The 20,816-nt window shown below is 42.3% G+C and overlaps 1 protein-coding gene across 2 annotated transcripts in view; it reads left to right on the top strand.

The window, feature by feature from the left end:
* Positions 1–20,816, top strand: part of flt4 (fms related receptor tyrosine kinase 4) — a 229,774-nt gene that overhangs the window by 97,971 nt on the left and 110,987 nt on the right. For both annotated transcript variants that reach the window (XM_041193455.1, XM_041193457.1), the window contains one exon: positions 13,774–14,039. In XM_041193455.1, coding sequence (XP_041049389.1) covers positions 13,774–14,039 — 266 coding nt within the window. The remainder of the gene's footprint in view (positions 1–13,773; positions 14,040–20,816) is intronic.

Raw genomic sequence — 20,816 nt, 5'->3', positions numbered from 1 at the left:
ATGATGGACGGTTGGAAATTGGAAGCAAAATTAATAAGTTTTTCCAGGTCCAGACAAAGAGATATAAACATGTGCCAAAACCCAATTCCATTATTGTGCCTAGTTTAGGTATAAGGACCTTACTGAGTCTCGCTGTTGACCCTGTCACCTCTATCACACTCATGTTGCCAATAAGCCCATGAAGATAGACTTTGAACTCTTCACGTCAATGCAAAGTTAAATGATTCTAAACCTGTGTTTGTATCAGTTCTGCTTATGATGGTATAAAAACAAAAATTGCTGGAAAAACTCAGCAGGTCTGGCAGAATCTTTGGAGAGAGAAACAAAGTTAACGTTTCAAGTCCATATGACTCTTCTTCAGAATCATTTGGACTCGGATCGTTAACTCTCTCCACAGATACTGCCACACCTGCTGAGTTTTTTCAGCATTTTATATTTTTATTTCAGATTTCCAGCACCCGCAGTATTTTACTTTCATCTGCTTATGATGGTGACTGGAATGTAAATCTCCTAGGATTTGGTAACGTGATAAAACATATAAACAGAACTGCTTGTGACTCTCCTGGCTGCAGATAACCTCAAATGTTTAAACCTGTGGGTTTATGACAAAACGTGCCCTCAAGTATTAATATCCCCCCACCCCATGTGTGTGTATTCCCCATCTTCCTACACCCACCACCCACCTTTTCCCGCACCAGTCATAAGGACTGAACAGGCTGGTGTTCTTTTCTCCAGAAAAGAGAAGGCCAAAAAGTGACCTGATAGAGGCCTTTAAATTTATGAAGAGGTTTTATTGTGATAAAGTAGAGAAGATCTTTCCATTTATGGGGAAGTCCAAAAGTAGGAGCCATTATTATGATGGGGATGGGAGAGTGCACTGTCTGTCTCTAGTCCCACTACTCCACGGGTCACAACATATATTTAAATGATTTTTCCAGCTAGCTATCTGGCTAAATATGTGCTTTACCTATGAATCTCAGAATGACCACTCAGTGCCCAAGTTTCTGCAATAAATAACAAAATTATTAGTTTATTGTAAAACCAGACTTATCAAGTAGAAAGGCAAAGCTTACTAACATACAGTGTGAAATATGAAATTATAATAATTACTCTTTCTAAATACCCTAACTCACTCACTCTCTCACACACATGTGCACACACACAGACCAAAAAAAAAATAAAATAGAGGAATTTTGCTGAAAGATTAAAAGTCAATGGTCCCAGGGAAGATGGTAGAGTCCTTGAAGTGGAGTCTTAGCACTGGCCTGCGAAATAATCGATGGCTCGTGCACAACCTCTTAGGTGGACTTCAAAGAAAACTTGCAGACTGTCCATTTCAGAATGTAGAGCAACTTCGGAGCAACTTCCATTCACTTTTTGCCTTTGACTGGGTCTGGAGCTTCAGGAGTGGTTGTCTCCTTCGCCCAAGCAGTTGATTCTTCTTGTTTTCTCCCCAAAGCAAAAAAAAACCTACCAGATTTTAACACAGTTCTCAAGGCATTTTTTTTCAAAGCCGTAAACTACCATGTGACCGTCTTGTAAACTGTCCGCCGGGGTCAAGAGGTTTCCAGCTTCTCTAAAACTGCTTAATTATCTTTTCTTGGAAATTGCTGTCTTTTCCAGGAACAACAACAACCAGAGTCCTTGCGTTAATCCTTTAAGGGATAGTGTCTTTAAAAACACAAATTCTTCCAGCATGTTTTTAGACCTTGAAGATGAACTATTTTCCATGATTAAAGTGTTTATGACAACATGAATATAAGAGAGTCATTAATAAATGCAATGGGGAATTCAAACTCACCCAGAGAGTGGTGAGAATGTAGAGGTCCTTGCCACAAGGAGGATTTGAGGTGTAAAGATGCAATTAAGGGGAAACTAGATAAGGGCATGAAGAGAAAGGAGCAGCAGGGTAGGGTGAGGTGAAGCGGAGTGGGAAGAGGCTTGTATGGAGCTTAAACAAGGACCTCTTCAATAGAATGGCCTTGTTCACAGGTTGTGGCTGTCATTGGCAAGGCCAGTATTTATTGCCCATCCCTAATTGTCCTTGAGGTACAACTGAGTGTTTGCTAGGCCATTTTAGAGAGTCAATTACTTCAGTGTGGCTTGGGAGTCACATCTGGGCTAGACCAGGTAAAGACAGCAGATTTCCTTCCCTAAAGGACATCAGTGAATTTGTTGGATTTTTATGACAACACAGTAGTTTCATGGCCACCTTTACTGATGCTATCTTTTTATTTCAGATTTATTTAATTAACCGAATTTAAATATCTCAGCTCCTATGTTGGGATTGTGAACTGATGTCTCTGGGTCATTACAGCAGGCTTCTGGATCATTCTTCCAGTAACATCACCACTTTGCCACCATACTCCAAAGATAGTTTACGCTGGAATTTATGTGGAAAATAGGACGAAAGAACAAGGGGCAGAACCTTACAGCCCCATTTCAGCGGGGACAGGGCCATAAAATACAGCGAGCCATTATAAATCCCATTGACAACAGCGGGAACGTAAAATCCCACTGTCGTAAAATCCTGCCCAGAGTATTTATACGCAACCAAACTGAACCAAACAATATAAAGCTAATTGTCTAGCAGGCATCATAAAATCAGAAGATGTGTGGCATGTGGTGGTTATGTTGCTGGATTAATAATCCAGGGGACATGAGCTTAAATCTCACCATAGCAGCTAGCAAATCTAAATTCAGTTAACTACAGAAATCTGGAACAATAAACTAGTCCCAGTAATGGGGACCATGACATTTTTAGATGGTTGTAAAAACCCACTTGGTCCACCTTTAGAATAGGAAATCTGCTGTACTTATCCAGCCTGGATCTATATTTGACTCCAGTTTCACATCAATATGGCTGACTCTTAACTGCCCTCTGAAGTGGTCTCACAAGATACTCAGTTTGTATCAAACCCACAAACAGTGGTTCAAGAAGAAGGTCCAATCAGCATCTTCTCAGGGTAATTACAGATGGGCAATAAATGCCAGCCTTGTCAGCAATGCCCAGCCCTTGAGAATGAATTAAAGAAAAAGATATTGCCCATTAGATTGGCCAAGGGAAAACTTTCGTTGGAGAATGAAGGAATGAAAGCTTTGGCTGTTACGGGGAAGGGTGGTGGTGGCACCAATTTGCACATAGCAAGCTCCCACAAACAGCAATGTGATAATGATCAGATCATTTGTTTTGTGATGTTAATTAAGGGATACATATTGGTCAAAGCACTGGGGGTAACTCCTTTGCTCTTCTTCAAAATAATGCCATGGGATCTTTTATGTCCACCTGAAAGGGTAGACGGAGCTTTGGCCCCCATCTGAAAGACGGCACCTCCAGCAGCGCAGTACTCCCTCAGTATTCCACTGTATTTTCAGCTTTGGCTTTCTGTGCTTAAGTCCTATATAGATTATAAATCACTGAGGATCAAGAACTGATCCTTGAGTTGCCCTGCTAATTGTAGCCTGCCAACCCAAAAGTTTATTGCTACTCTCTGTTCTCATTCCATTTATCAATCCTCAGTCCGTGCTAATAAATTACCCCAAATCCAAAGCACCTGATTTTATGTTATAACCTCTTGTGTGCACCTTGTCGAACCCCTTTTGAAAATCCAAATACACAACTTTCACGATTCCCCCCTTATCTACCTTGCTAGTTACAATCTCAAAAAACTCATAGGATTTGTCAAACACAATTGCCTTTTCACAAATCCATGTTCACTCAGTTTAATCATATCATGATTTTCTCAGTGCCTTGTTACAACCTTATGATAGATTCTAGCACCTTCCCCACCACTGATTTAGACTAACTAGTCTATGGTTCCCTGTTTTCTCTCTTCTTCCTTTTTTGAATTTACTGCATTTGCGACTTTACAATCCACTGGGACCATTTGCACATCTAGGGAATGTTGGAAGGTCACAAACAATGCATCCACTATCTCTGTGTTTTAAAACCCGAGGATGCAGGCCATCAAGTCCAGTGGATTTGTCAACTTTAGATCTTAATTTCTCCAATAATTTTGTTTTCATGAATAATAATATCCCTAAAGTTCCTCCTTTCCCTTGACCCTTGTTTCCCCACGATTCCGGGAATGTTTTTAATATCTTTGACATGAAGGCAGTCATAAAGTATTTGTTTAAAGCCTTCTTCTTCATTATAATTTCTCCTGTCTCTGCTTGTGAAGGACTTCCATTTGCTTTCGCTAATCTCTTCCTTTTTATGTGTCTATGAAAGAAAATCTAACATCCTCAGATTTAAATTCCTGACAGCAACATTGTTCTCTCCTTTCTTTTTGATAATTTGAAAGGGGATCCAAATGGATCAACATTCAGTTGGCAACACTCGTACATTAGCAAAGCAATCAACTTGTTTCTGCAGTGTTTCATTGAGCGAAGGTTTCTAGAGACCTTTTATATATCCTTTAACAAATCAGCTATTCATTTCCATCAAATTGCAGGAGTCTCACTTAGGAACATAGGAACAGCTGGATGTTAAAATACCAAGGTCTGTCTAGTTTACCTTCTACCATCCTGGTAATCAACTGATACAACAACAGTGGAGTTATTGAATAATCTTAGTAATCAATCTTTATTAATTAGTCTAGAACAGACCCAGACATGAAGTGAGGAAAACCCCCACTTGTGGAGAGCTTTAGCAACCAAAATCACCTGTTCTCCCAACACACCACACTCACCATAAATCATATCTCAAAATTACTCATATACTGTATCCCAAAATATTATGAAAGGTTACAACTTGAAATGTTAACTCTGTTTCTCTCTCCACAGATGCTGCCAGACCTGCTGAGTATTTCCAATGTTTTTTGGTTTGGTTCCAAAATGTTATTATCTAATTTGCATTTGAATGAATCAATACTGTCTGCTTCCACCATCTCCCCGGGGGGCCTGTTCCATAGAACTTGGAACTGCTATATTGTTCCCTCTGATTAGTTTTGAATTTAACCCTTTCAAGTGCAGACCAGGTCCTCAGGTTCTGCTGTTCTGGTCAATGTGAAACAGCCCATCACAGTTGACGTTTTCTAGTCCATTTATAGTCCTAATAACAATCACATCACATCTCAACCTTCTCTCTTCTAGTGAGACCATGCCCAATTTAAATAGTATCTCCTCATAATCCTATTGTCTCAATCATCCCTTCAACCTCTTCTGCATTCTCTCCATTGCCATCCAATCCAAAGTAGGTACTCAAAACTAGGTAGGATCTTCCAAAACCATCTGATGGTCAGACATCAGGTCAGCTTTGATGGGGGGATGTGGTTCTCAATACACTCAAGAATCTCAACACCATCCAAGACAAAGCAGCCCATTTGATTGACACCCCATCCACCACCTTCAATATTCACTCCCTCCACCACAGTAGCAGCAGTGTCTACCATCCACAAGATGCACTGCAGCAACTCACCAAGGCTCCTTCAACAGCACCTTCCAAACCCGTAATCTTTACCACCCAGAAGGACGGGCAGCACTACCTGCAAGTTCCCCTCCAATCCACTCACCATCCTGACTTAGAACTATATCGCCCTTCCTTCACTGTCACTGGGTCAAAATCCTGGAACTCCCTCCCTAACAGCACAGTGGGTGTATCTATACCATATGGACTGCAGCCGTTCATGAAGACGGCTCACCACCACCTTCTCAAAGGTCATTAGGGATGGACAATAAAAGTGCTGGCCAAGCCAGCAAAGCCCACATCCTGTGAAAGAATGAAAAAAAATTAACAAGCTGGGAAAGATGCAGGGGAATTCCACTAGCTGACAAACATGGCCAGACTGGGACGATCCGAATGGCACGTACTGTTGAAATAACTTTTGGCGGTCTCTTTGGCCAGAATCCCCACAGATAAGCGGTTCTAAAAGCAGCAAGTCTTGAATACTTACCTTGGCCAGTCAGTGCCTCCCATGTCAGGTTTGTTGCTGGGGAGTTGACGGCACTAGACTGATCTCATTCGGCTAGTTCTACGTTGCGGCATTGTTAATACCAACGAGCCAATATGTTCAAAGGTTAACTAGGCCCTGGGCTGGCAGAAGCCTCCTCACAGCCTGATTTTGGGGCAGTAAAAATTTAAAGGGCCATGAATATGGCAGGTTGGAGATGGGAGGTTGAATTTTTGAATTTTATCCCCTTCCCACAGACCATTCCCAATGGGCAGTGGCGTATTTAAATCAGATCCATCGTACCTCAACACCAGACAGACTGCAGGTGGAATATTGTGCCCAGTTGTGCAGCAGGTTGGACGCCAATGGAGCGAATGCAGGAGAACGTTACAATACTGAAGCTAGGAATGAGAGACTTTAGTTATGAGGAAAGAATAAAGAAATTACAATAAAAAAAGTGAAGATGTTGAAAACTCTGAGCAGATCAGGCAGCATCTGTGACGAGAGAAATAAAATTACTTTTTCAGGAACTGGAGGAAGTTAGACATTTAATAGTTTGTAAACAACCACAGAGGCGGCAGAGTCCTCCCCAGTGTCTCGGCCAGTATTTCTCTCTCAATCAACATCATTAAAGAGAAACAGGCGATCTGGTTATTAATAATATCACTGTTTGTGGGAGCTTGCTGTGCACAAATTGCCATACTTCCCTACATTACAGCAGTGAATACACTTCTAAAATATTTCATTGGCTGTGAAGCGCTTCATGACGTCCTTAGGATATAACAAGTGCCTTAGAAATGCAGGTCATTTTTTTTTTGGAGTCAGGTAGTAGAATCAGAAGTAGAGAAACAGAGGCTGTTTTTACAAAAATAGAGAGTTGAGACGTGGAGTAGAGGTGTTCAGAAATATACATGGAAGCTATTTCCACTGGTTGGTGAGTCAGTAACTAGAGGGCACATATTTGTGATCAAACACAAACGAACTTAGGGAGGGGTTAGCGGAAACGTTTTACACAAGAGGGCTCTTCCTACATGATAGCAGTGACTACACTTCAAAAGTACTTCATTGACTGTAAAGTACTTTGGGAAGTTCAGAGGCCATGAAAGGTGCTGTATAAATACAGGTTCTTTTTCTCTTTATATATAAAGTCTTACCAGTAACAGTTATGGAGGCCGACTCAATAGCAGCTTTTAAAAGGGAAATTAATACAATTAAAGAGACGGCAGGGGAAGGGATTCTCTTTCAAAGGGATGGCAGAGGCTGAATTGTGCCCTGTGGTATTGGAAGACTCCCTGATCCTATGAGAATTGTTGAATCGGAGTATCATATTTCTTTGGCCGTCGCTAATTGAGTGGTTCCCCCTCCCCACGCACACCAGCCCGGTACTAGGGTTGCCAACCCTCCAGGATTGCCCAGGAGTCTCCAGGGAGGGAAGATTAATCTTCTTGAAGTTGCTGTGAGCCACTGAGAGAAACGTCATAGGTCATGTTTAAATAAATCGTGTCTTGAAAACACCTTCTTTCAAAACATTTACTCATTATAAAAGTATTGGAGCTGAGAGCTCCAACTGTGATGGGGAAAGACTGTTCGTCCTAGTCAGACAATCAAGAGCCCAACTGGATGGGAATGTAGAGCAACATGAGCACGGATACGTTGGGTGACCAAAGACAGGAGCCCAGGGGAGGGACAGTTGGAGGCAAGAGGTCAAAGGGACAGGAGGAGGCCCCTTGAGTCTGTTCCACCATTCACGTCAATCATGGCTGACCTGTATCCTAATTCCATTTATCCAACTTGGCTTTATATTCCTTCTATACTCTGGCTCAACAGAAATCTTTCAATATCAGCTTGGAAATTTTAAATTGAACTCTGGCCTCAATAGCATTCTGGTGGATAGAGTTCCAGATTTCCACCACTTCTTGTGTGGAAATGCACTTCCTCAAATCACCCCCCCGAGCAGCCAAGTTCTAATTTAAGGCTGTTTTCCACTTGTTCTGGACCTTCATCGTCCCACTAGTTCCTCCTTTCATCATTTTAAGTTCTTAGTATTCTCTAGAGTTTCAAAGAATGAGAGGCAACCTCATCGAAACTTACAAAATTCTCACAGGCCATGACAGGGTAGATGTGGATAGGATGTTTCCCCCTGGCTGGTGATTCTAGAACCAGGGGTCACAGTCTCAGAATAAGGGGCAGGCCATTTAAGACTGAGATGAGGAGGAATTTCTTCACTCAGAGGGTGGTGCATCTTTGGAATTCTCTGCTCCAGAGGGCTGTGGAGGCTCAGTCCTGGATCGTGTTCGAGACAGAGAAAGATAGATTTCTGGATACTAATGACACGAAGGGATATGTGAGTAGTGCAGGAAATTGGTGTTGAGGTAGATGATCAGCCATGATCTAACTGAACGGGGGAGCAGGCTTGATGGGCCAAATGGCCTAATCCTGCCCCTATGTTCCTAAACATTCCAATTAGATCACCCTAATAAACTTCTAAATTCGAGAGAATACAAACCTAGTCCTTGCAACTTGTTATGTGCTAAACCTCCAGGAATATATCTAACTGGAGTTGGCATCCTTTTTTGGAAGGTACAACAGATGAGAGAAGCTTTGAGTCAGAATAACGGCTGAACATGTTTATAATTTTCATAATTTTCACTCTCTTATTCTGCTTGGTTTCCCTCCAATTTAGGGGAGGCAATGGCATAGTGGTATTGTCACTAGACTAGTAACCCAGAGACCCAGGATAGTGCTCTGGGGACCTGGATTTGATTCCTGCCATGGTAGATGGTAGAATTTAGTTTCAGTAAAAATCCGGAATTAAAAGTCTAATGGTGACCATGAAATGATTTTTGTAAAAACCCACCTGGTTCACTAACGTCCCTTAGGGAAGGAAAATCTGGCGTCCTTACCTAGTCTGACCTACATGTGATTCCAAGTGCAGCTTTGGAACTGAGCACATGCTGGGGAGTTGGGTCAGTGGGGGAGTGTGAGAAGATGAAGCAGATAAAACAGCTGGTGGTCCCCCAGAGGGGCACTGTGAGGTAGTACGAAAGGAGCAGCAGCCTTGGTAAGATTTAAAAGGAGCGGGAGCTGAGAGTCAGAGCGGAGATTTTGAAAGAGTGTAAGTTTAAAAAGAGCGGGTGCTAGACTCGGGGCTGAAAGCAGTGCAAGGACAGGGCAAGAGTTCCGGGGAGACTCGGGGCTATAAGTGGCGTGAAGACATCACAATTCAAAAAGGGGAGGCAGCTGATTGGTAAGTAGGGTCAGGTGAGAAATCCTACTTTTTCCAATTAACCTGCTGCAGTCCATTACCTTAAACAAAATAAGGTGAGGACTTTGGACTGTAGTGGGAGTGTTTAGAGTGGAATCAGGCCCCTAGCATAATTAGTATTTTTTAAAGGGAGTAACTAATGAGCTTAATCTAAAGGGAAGTCATGGCAGCAGAGCCTGCACCCATAATATGCTCCTCCTGCACTACGTGGGAAGTCATGGACACGTTAAGTGTCCCTGGCGCCCGTGTGTGCAGGAAGTATGTCTGCGCTGGAGCTGCAGGTGGATTCACTGTGGAGATTGTGGACAGCATGTTCAGTGAGGTGGTCACACCGCAGGTAAAGACTTGAACAGGCAGAAAGTGGGCGGGTGACCACCAGGCAGAGTAGAGAAAGGCAGGTAGTACAGGAATCCCCTGTGGCCATCCCCTCTCTAACAGATGTACCATTTTGGATACTGTTGGGGGAGATGACTTCTCAAGGGAAAACAGCAGGAGCCAAGTCCATGGCACCATGGGTGGCTGTGCTGCACAAGAGGGGAGGAGGAAGAGTGGTAGGGAATTGCGATAGGTAATTCAATAGTAAGGGGAACAGACAGGCATTTCTGCTGCTGCAAAAGAGACTCCAGGATGGTATGTTGCCTCCATGGTGCCAGGGTCAAGGATGTCTCAAAGAGGCTGCAGAGCACTCTGAAGGGGGAGGGTGAACAGCCACTGGCCCTGGTACATGTTGGTATTAACGACATAGGTGAAAAAAAGGACAAGTTCCTACAAGCTGAATATAGGGAGATAGGGCATAAATTAAAAAGTAGGACCTCAAAGGTAGTAATCTCAGGAGTACTACCAGTGCCACGTGCTAGCGAGAGTAGAAATAACAGGATAAATCAGATGCATTCGAGGCTGAAGAAATGTCGTAGGGGGTTGGGATTCAGATTCCTGAGACATTGGGATCAGTTCTGGGGAAGGCGGAACCAGTACAAACAGGATGGGCTGCATCTGGACAAGACCGGGACCAATGTCCTCAGGGGCAGGGGGTGGTGGGTGGGGGTTGTTTGCCAGTGCAGTTGGGGAGGGTTTAAACTAGAATGGCAGGAGGATGGGAATCTGAGCAGGGAGACAGAGAATGGGGAAACATAAGTCAGAAAAGTAAGAAGCAAAAGTGGAAGGCAGAAAAAACAAGGGTGAGAAACAAATGGGGTCATAGTGCAAAATAAAGTTAAGATGACTAACAAGGTTAAAAAGACAAGTCTAAAGGCAATTTATCTTAATGCGCAGAGCATTCACAATAAGGTAGATGAATTAATGGCACAAATAGATAATAACGGTTATGATATAGTTGCAATTATGTAGACTTGGCTGCAGGGTGACCAAGGACGGGAACTGAACATCCAGGGGTATTCAATATTTAGGAAGGACAGACAAATAGGGAAAGGAGTTGGGGTAACATTCTTAGTAAAGGAGGAAATCAATGCAATAGTGAGGAAAGATATTGGCTGGAAAAATCATGATGTGGAATCTGTTTGGGTGGAGATAAGAAACAACAAGGTGCAGAAAATGTTGGTGGGGTAATGGAGATGTAAGGGAAGATATTAAGCAGGAAATTAGAGATACATGCAATAAGGGTACAACTGTAATCATGGATGACTTTAATCTACATATAGATTGGGCAAGCCAAACTAGCAATAATACCATGGAGGAGAGTTTCCTGGAGTGTGGACATGATGGTTTTTTAGACCAATATGTTGAGGAACCAAATAGAGAGCAGGCTATCCTCAACTGGGTATTGTGCAATGAGAAAGGATTAATTAACAATTGTGTTGTGCAGGGTCCTTTGGGGAAGGGCGACCATAAAATGATAGAATTGTTCATTAGGATGGAGAGTGAAGAAATTGAATCCGAAACTGAATCTAAATAAAGGGAACTACGAAGTTATGAGGCATGAGTTGGCAATGATGGATTGGGGAACCTTACTAAAAGGGTTGACAGTGGATTGGCAATGGCTAATATTTGAGGAACATATGCATGAATAACAACAATTATTCATTCCTGTCTGGTGCAAAAATAAAACAGGAAATGTGGCTCAACTATGGCTTACAGTAAAAATTAAGGGATAAAATTAGATCCAAAGAGGAGACATATAAAATTGTCAGAAAAAGCAGCAAGCCTAAGGATTGGGAGCCGTTTAGAATTCAGCAAAAGTGGAGAAAAAGATTGATCAAGAAGGGGAAAATGGAATATGAGAGTAAACGTGCAAGGAACATAAAAACTGACTGTAAAAGCATCTATAAAAAGAGAAAAAGATTAGCAAAGACAAATGTAGAAACAGTCAGAAACAGGGGAAATTATAATAAGGAACAAAGAAATAGCAGAAGAATTGAACACATATTTTAGTTCTGTCTTCACAAAAGAGGACATAAATAATTTCCCAGAAATGTTAGAGAACCAAGGGTCTAGTGAGAAGGAGGAATTGAAGAAAATCAGTATTAGTAAAAAAAATGATACTAGAGAAATTATGGGGTTAAAGTCTGAAAAATCCCCAGGGCCTGATAATCTACATCCCAGTGCACTAAAGGAAGTGGCCCTGGAAATATTGGATACATTGGTAATCATCTTCCAAAATTCTATGGACTCTGGAGCAGTTCCTACAGATTGGAGGATGGCAAATGTAACTTCACTATCTAAAAAAGGAGGGAGAGAAAAAGCAGAAAATTACAGACTAGTTAGCCTAACGTCAGTAGTGGGGAAAATGCGAGAGTCTATTATAAAAGACGTGGTAACAGAACACTTGGAAAGCATTAACAGGATTAGACAAAGTCAGTATGGGTTTATGAAAGGGAAATCATGCTTAACTAATCTACTGGAGTTTTTTGAGGATGTAACTAATAGAATAGATAAGGGAAAACCAGTGGATGTGGTGTATTTGGATTTTAAGAAGGCTTTTGATAAGGTCCCACATAAGAGGCTAGTGGGCAAAATTAAAGCACATGGGATTGGGGGTAATATACTTGCATGGATTGAGAATTGATTGACAGACTGGAAACAGTGGGAATAAATGGGACTTTTTCCGGGTGGCAGGCAGTGACTAGTGGTGTATTGCAAGGATCAGTGGTTGGGCCCCAGCTATTCACGATATATATAAATGACTTGGATGAGGGAACCAAATGCAATATTTCCAAGTTTGCTGACAACACAAAACTGGACGGGGTTGTGAGTTGTGAAGAGGATGCAAGGAGGCTTCAGGGCATTTTAGACAAGTTGTGTGTGTGGGCAAATACATGGCAGATGCAGTATAACATGGATAAATGTGAAGTTATCCGCTTCAGTGTGAAAAACAGAAAGGCAGAGTATTATTTAAATGGTGATATATTGGGAAATATAGATGTACAAAGGTATCTGGGTGTCCTTGTACACCAGTCAATGAAAGTAACTAGGCAGGTGCAACAAGCAATTGGGAAGGCAAATGGTATGTTGGCCTTCATTGCAAGAGAAATTGAGTTCAGAAGTAGGGAGGTCTTACTACAGTAATACAGGGCCTTGGTGAGACCACACTTGAAGTATTGCGTGCAGTTTTGGTCTCCCTGCCTAAGAAGGGATATACTTGCCATAGAGGGAGTGCAGCGAAGGTTTGCTAAGCTGATACCATGGATGGCAGGACTGTCGTATGAGGAGAGATTGGTTCAACTGGGCCTGTATTCACTAGAGTTCAGAAGAATGAGAGGGGGTCTGATTGAAATGTGTAAAATTCTAACAGGGCTGGACAGACTGGATGCAGGGAGGATGCTTCCCCTAGTTGGGGAGTCTAGAACCAGGGGCCACAGTCTCAGGATATGGGGCAGGCCATTTAGGACCAAGATGAAGAAAAATTTCTTCACTCAGAGGGTGGTCAACCTATGGAATTCTCTACCACAGAAGGTTATGGAGGCCGGGTCACTGAGTATATTCAAGAAATAAATTGATACATTTTGGATATTAGGGACCTCAAGGGATATGGAGAGAAAGCGGGAATATGGCATTTAGAAGGAGGATCAGCCATGATCATACTAAATAACAGAGCAGGCTCGCAAGGCTGAATGGCCTACCCCTGCTCCTAGCTTCTATGTTTCTAGACCCACAGCAATATGGTTGACTGTTAAAATGCCCTCTGAGCAAGGGCAATTAGGGATGAGCAATAAATGCTGGCCTAGCCAGCAACGCCCACATCCCATGAATGAATATAAAAAATATTTAGAAAGCTATGAGAATGCAGAAAGGAAATAATTTGCATTTCTATAGCACTGATGCCACAAAGCACTTCACAGCCAATGAAATACTCCTTGAGTTGTCGTCACCATAGTAACATAGGGAAATGAGGCAGCCAATTTACATACAACAAGATTCCACAATCAGCAATGTGGTGATGGCAGATAACCTGTTTTTAAGGATGCTGGTTTCGGGATAAATATTGACCCAGGATACCAGGGAGAAATTGCCTGCTCCTGTTCGATACCTTGGCCATGGGCAGCCAAGGCCTCGATCTAACGTCTCACCTGAAAGACTGATATCAGATGCAAGTAAAAATGAGTCGGGGCGGAAGATGAAGGTGAATTGAACAAGGTGCCTTTTCTCTATTCTGTGTTTCAGAGGGCAGAGGCCTCTGGGGTGGACCTGGCCTGGGAAATTTGCAGTTGAAGACAACACAAAATCATCATCGTACTGCTCCGAGGAGCCTGGGGGAAGGATAGTGAATATAAGGGAGTGCGATGGATCGGACAGAGAATATTACTGCAAAACATTCACGTTAATAGGAGCCAGAGCTAATGACACGGGCTATTACCGTTGCTTTTATCACTTCGTTGAATCGATTGTTGATGGAGTTACAGCAACCAGTGTATACGTCTTTGTAAAAGGTAAGGTGATGAATAATTATTAATGCAAGGTTTTCATTTTATTTGTTCATGGATGTTTGCATTGTTCTCAAGGCCAGCATTTATTGCCCATCCCTAAATACCCCAGAGAAGATGGTGGTGAGCTGCCTTCTTGAACACTGTAGTCCATGTGGTGTAGGTACACCCACAGTGCTGTTGAGAAGAGAGTTCAAGAAATTTGACCCAGCAACAGTGAAGGAATAGCGATATAATTCCAAGTCAGAATGGTGTGTGGCTTGGAGGGGAACTTGCAGGTAGTGATGTTCCCATGTGCCTGCTGCCCTTGTCCTTTTAAGTGGTAGAAGTCACAGACTTGGAAGGTGCTCTCGAAGGAGACTTGGTGAGTTGCTGTAGTGCATCTTGTAGATGGTACACACTGCTGCCACTGCATGTCAGTGGTGGAGGGAGTGAATGTTGAAGGTGGTGGATAGGGTGCTGATGAAATAAACTGCTCTCTCCTAGATGGTGTTGAGCTTTGTGAGTGTTGTTGGAGCTGTACTGATTCAGGCAAGTGGAGAGTATTCCATTATTGTGTTGTGTAATCATACCTAATTACCATTGTATGATGACGTATGATTATTATTGTAAGGTGGCAATTATTACTGTGCTGTTATACGCCTCCTAATGTTAAGAAGCACAGGAATAGAAATTAGACCTTATTGTGCCCATATTATTGTGCCCATAAGGCTAACTAAGGCCAATTTTGGGAACCAACATCCTGTGCCCAAAGGATACCTGAAAGTGACCCAACCCAATTTTTGTGTCTAGCCATTTTTCAATCATTCCTGGCAACTGAATAAAACAGGTCTTGAGTGCCTTAGATATGTAAACGAGGCCTGATTTAGGCTTAAGGATAGAAATCAGAGTGTTGATTGACATCGCTGTCAGCCAATGTGTTGGAGGTAGGGGCATGACTTGGAGCAAACAGGATCTATTTAAAATGAGTCCCTACAATCTGCTAGAAAAAAGACTCATGAGCGAAATGACAGCATCATCTTCCAATATAAGCAGGGTGATCTCTCCAGCAAAAAGCAGTGTGTGGAGGATAGTTACATGATATAAGTTTATGGCCGGATTTTAGCTACCAAGGCAGGAAATCACCCATTCAGCATGCCACCTCAATTTCAAGGGCTCCGTTAGACCCAATTTTCACTCTGGGGAAGCAGGGGTAGGATAGAGTCAGGCCTGCTGATTCCCTAGAAGCAAGTCCTAGGTGGCACATGGGTGGGTGAGTTTCAAGGCGGGTTGGTTAGAAGGCCTGTTTTGGTTCTCTGGGACTTTATCCCAATTGTTTGAGAAGCTGTTAGACCCTCTAGCCCTCACCCCTCACTCCCCCTCACTTCCCCATGTCCCCTCCATGCCAACCTATTCCCCCACACACCCCCCCATACCTCCATGCCACCTCCATAGTCACTCATCCAGTGTCCACCCATGTGGAGATGAAAAGCAATAAGCTTCCAGCAACCTAATGCAGGTCTCACTCCTACACAATTGTTAGTGAAATAAAAACTCCCATTCAAAAAACCCATTCAAAACTTTTCCATCCACTCAAGTATTCCATCTCTCATAAAACAAACTTCTATTCAGACCCCATATCAAAGGCAGCTAATTTATTAATAGCCTCTTTAAACTGTCAATAAAACTGTGAACTCAGAGACTCCTGTGAGATAACTGTTACTTTTGAAACTCAGCCAAGCATTCATAAAGACTTAATACTAAACCTTGGGAAATGTCAACAAAGGCTTCTATAAAAACTGCATGAACACATGGTAATTATTTTTCTAACCTACACCAGACAGCCTATCAATCAAAACAATCCATAAGAGGATTTTTTTAACTCTCACTGATAGCTTCAGCTTGTTTTTTTTTTCAAGTTTAATGAGCGGACATTTTAAAATCTACAGATCAGGACACTTAAACAGACCTTATCCTCCCTTCAGGAACATTTACATCTACTCCATCAGTTCATGGGTTAAGGCCATTGGACCAGCCAAAATGGGGTCAGTTTGTACTCAACACTAACTACAAATGGCTCTGTTGGGTTCAGATTTCCCTCTTGTGCGATCCCTGCCCCCTACCCCCGCTGACAAAAATTAGGCCTGTCAGAACTTCCGCACCTGGGTCCTTCCCGTGATTTCTAAAGATCTGCAGTCTTCCCATCTCCAAGAAAATCCAGCCCTATGTGCAGAGAATCAATGCTAGTCAATGACAGCAGTGCAGTTTCCAAGCATAATTGAAGCGGGAAATTCCCCAATCATCATCTTCCTGGCCAGGGCTTGCGATGTCACTACCGCAGCCAGAAGAGATTGTTTTGGGATGACGAGAATCTGAGCTGTCCCACTTGGAATTATTTAGTAAACACTGCGGCTACCAATAAAAAAGTTGCTGTTTCCTTTTTTAAAACTGTTAAAAATAGTTCCTCCAGCGCAGGAGGATCAGGACTGCTTTCCCCTTTCTCCCCCACTGTTGCCAACTCTACTCCATACCTGGAACTTGCCTTAAGTCTGCTGAGATGCTCAAGCTGCCTGTACAAACAAACTAACATCAACTTACCAAGCTTGTGACGATATAATGAGGCCCAAGTTCTGATTCCAGGTAATTAAGTAGAATATACAGCACAGAAGCATCTCACTCAGACCAACCGATGGATGGTATAAATGCATTTAAGGGGAGATTAGGTAAACACACATGATGGCGAAAGATTCTGCCTGATAGGGGGAATAAAGTGGGGTGGGAGGAGGCTCATGTAGAGCAAAATCATTGGCATAAACCAGTTGGGCCAAATGGCCTGTTTCTGTGCTGCAATTTCAATGTAATTCTCTGTGATATGATCCCTCCTGCCCCTGGTGGACTTTCACAGGGAGTCTAAGATTGTCACCCAACCATTTGAATAATGGATTTTCTTCATCTTAAAGTGTGCCCTGTAACAAGCTTTGTGGGAATGTCAGCTCTGGGCCCTTCCTGTGCATAGGGTATGATGTGAAATTCTGAGGCTTCCAAATACCCTGAATTCATCATCCATAGGCATTAACGTTGCTGGACTTGGCTTTCATTAAGACTGTTTTTTATGAGGATTGGGTGCTCTCTTGCTAGGGGTTTGGCCCCAGCATCAATCTTGAAACAAACACCAGCTTGGGGTGTCAGTTGGTCAGTAGTCGGAAGCCTTTTGTGGGTCACAACCTGGCTTATTATCCTGGAGTTATAGAAACATACACTTATGGTACAGAACAAGGCTCTTCAGCCCATTGTGTGCGTGCTGGCTCTTTGATAGAATCGCCCTGTTTAGTCCCACATCCCTGTTTTTTGACCATGGCCTGTAAGTTCCTCATCCTCAAGGTCCTATCCAACCCTTTCTTAAAATTATTGATAGACTCAGCTTCCACCACTTTTCCAGTTGGAGTATTCCAGATCCTGACAACTCTGAGTGGAAAAAAATCTCATCTTCACTCTAGATCTTTCTGCAATGATTCTGAACATTTGACCTCTGCTTACTGGCCAACTCACCAGAGGGAATAGTTTTTCTCTGTTTATTTTATCAAAAGTTCTTATCACCTTGAAGACCTCTATTCAATCACCTCTTAACCCTTTCTGTTCCGAAGAGAACTGTCTGACTTTTTCAAACTGTAGAGTAAAGGGTTAACATCAGAAGCACCTGATACTGACACAACGACTGATATAATTATGATGCAATGTCACATGACTAAGAGGCTGCAATCCAGTGGAAGTCAGAAGTACAACTTTGTATGGAGTACTGAGATGTTCGTAGATCTGTAAATAAACAAAAATGGTTTTTTTAATGAATAACAGTCTATGGTAGCTTTCTTAGGGTAACAGGCAAACCCTAAAGAAACCCCATCTAGACTGTGAACCCAAGATGAAATATGATGGCAGCTGGTGGTTTCTGTGAACTGTTCATGTGTACCAACCAAAACATGGTGGCAATGGACAGAGCATAAAGGCCCAGAGAAACTCCAACTGCAGACCAGAAAGACCTACAAGTCCTTGAAAAAAGGGCAAGAAGCGAAAAAGATTGAAAACTCACCTGAGAGCGGAGCATTGTGGGTGCTGCAGATGCAAACTGACACACACATCTGGATTCCAGCAGTGAGTAAGATCACAATCTACAAGTCAAACTACTGAAGCAGCGCCACATCCAGAGCTTAGGGTAAGCATGGAGTCTACATTGCCATTCCCAGAACCTTTCCAAAGCACTGAAGGCTCAAAACAGGCTCAACACTGGTATAATTGGAGGAAGAGATTCTGCAGATACAGAACAGCTTCAGGTTTGCATAGGAAAGACCAGAAGGATCAGGTCAGTACTTTACGCTACACAGTAGGGGCCATGGTAAATGATGTTAATGCAAGATAGGGCATTGATGAGGCTTCGAGTTCATATAAGAAATCCTCCAAGTATTAAATCTGTATTTCAGTTTTCAAAAAAATTTGATCATCACGCAAGCAAAATTTAATAAGAGGAGGCAAAAACCGGGTGAGTCCACGGACTCATTTATAAATGACTGGTATTGACTTACAGAGAATTGTGATTATCGGATCCTTAGAAATAAATTAATACATGATTGAATAGTAGTTGGGGCCTTAGATTAAACTCTTCCATATCTTTTGCAAACGAAAGAAGATTTAACTCTCACAAAGTCAATGTAAATAGTATGACAGAGTGGACTCAGAGGGCAAAACAGAATGGTTGTTCGTATTGAAAGTTATGTCCCTCGGAAAAAAATAAGTAAAGCGATTCAATATGTCAGACAGAAAAGAGAAAGCGCAGTGAAGCAAAAGCCTGTAAAATGTGAAAAAAGCTCAGCAACTGCCATCTTGAGATACTCTTGGTGTGGCAGAAAACTCTACAAAAGTGGGAACAATGCCCAGCGGGGGGCGGTGGGGGGGTGGGGGGGGGTGCAGAATGCCACAACTGTGGGAAGTTAGGACATTTTAAAATAGTCTGCAGATCCATAGTTCCTGTAGCTCATAGGCAGAAAGAGAAAACAACAAAACCAAGTAAAATCCAAGAAGTGGAAGAGCCATAGAAAAAACAATAACCTCCTTAGGAGATATTAACGAAACAGAAAATAATTCTTGGAGCATTATATCAGAAGTTGATGGCCATCTGACAGAAATCGTGCTTGGTATTGGAGCAGATGTTTCAGTGTTATCTGATGGAGTAAAGTGGCTTAAAATATCACGTTACAGCAATCCCCCATCCAGTTGTAGGTCCAGGAGAGACTACACTAAAAATAATAGGCCAACACTTGACAAGATTAAGATATAAAAATAAAGAAATTACTGAACCCCTGTACATTATACAGAACCAGGTGTTATTATTGAGCTGAAAAGCATGCCAGCAGATGAGGTTGATTTATAAGCTTGACAAAAATGCTGCTGAGCAATCCAGTATTGTATTCAGAAAGGAATTTCCATCCCTATTTTCAGGATTTGGAAAGTTGAAGACAGCATATCACATAACCCTAAGGGCAGATGCTAATGCTATATGTCTGTTCACAGCGAGGAAGGTCCCTTACCACTCTTGGACAAAGTCAAGAGCAATATTAAACACATTACACCAAGGGGTCATCTCTCCAGTAACCATATTGACTAAGTGGTGTTCTGGAATGGTCACAGTACCAAAGCCTAATAGTCCAATTAGAACCTCTGTGGACTTGACTCAATTAATAAGCCAGAAGAGTGTGAGATCCACCCGAACGCATCAGTGGATGAAGATCCCATCAAAGTAGCGAAACACACCCTCTTCTCAAAGTTGGATGCTAACCGTGGCTTTTGATAGTTGCCTCTGGACAAAGAATCCAGGATGCTAACCCCTTCTATCATCCCATTTGGCCATTATTGTTTTAACAAGTTACCATTTGGAATTGCTTCTACATCTGAGATATCCCAAAGAATGATGTCTCAGACCCTGGAAGGCATGGAAGGGCTAATCTTCCAAATGGATGACATTCTTGTTCATCAAGGGAAGAACATGATTGCTGAGTAAGAGCAGCCCTCAAAGTCCTACAAGAAGCAGGCTGACATTAAACAACAAATGTGAATTTTCAAAGCTTATGATAAAATTCATAGGCCCCATTGTGCAGGCTTCAGGAATTACTGCCGATTGCAGAAAACCAAGGTCATTAGAGAGTTCCCTCAGTCTAAAAATATCACAGACTTACAAAGATTCCTTGGACGGTCAATCAAGTAGACAAGTCCCTCCAAAACTTGACTGAAATCAATAAGCCACCACAGTAGCTGTTGAGACAAGGTCAGTAGTGGTGCTGGAACATGGACTAGCAAAATACTTTTCACGAGGTCAAAAATCTCCTAATTTTACCAGAAATTCTAGTGCACTATAATCTAGAGTTGCCAACAACTGTAGCAGTGGATGCATCATTACAGGCTTGGGCGCACTGGACAAAGAAGGCCAGTTTATTATGCCTCAAGATCTCTCACGGACACAGCGAAAAGTTATGCAGCCATTGAGGAGGAAGCATTAGCAAACACATGGGCCTGCGAGAAGCTCTCTGATTATGTCGTGAGATTAAGGTTTAAAATTGAAACTGATCACAAACCTTTGGTTACTCTTCTTAACCTAAAGGAAATTGCAAAAGTACCATCTAGAATTCAATGTTTTAGACTGAACTCATGACATATGATTCAGTTACTGAGTATATTCAAGGGAAGCACCAGACAACAGCAGATGCATTGGCAAGAATACCAGGGGAAGGAGTCAAGCTGGAAGATTTAAATTTTATT

Source organism: Carcharodon carcharias, chromosome 8 (genome assembly GCF_017639515.1).
Source record: "Carcharodon carcharias isolate sCarCar2 chromosome 8, sCarCar2.pri, whole genome shotgun sequence".
In the NCBI taxonomy this organism is placed as follows: Eukaryota; Metazoa; Chordata; class Chondrichthyes; order Lamniformes; family Lamnidae; genus Carcharodon; species Carcharodon carcharias.
The sequence above is the reverse complement of the archived record's forward strand: the minus strand, read 5'-3'. Positions and strand labels throughout refer to the sequence as shown.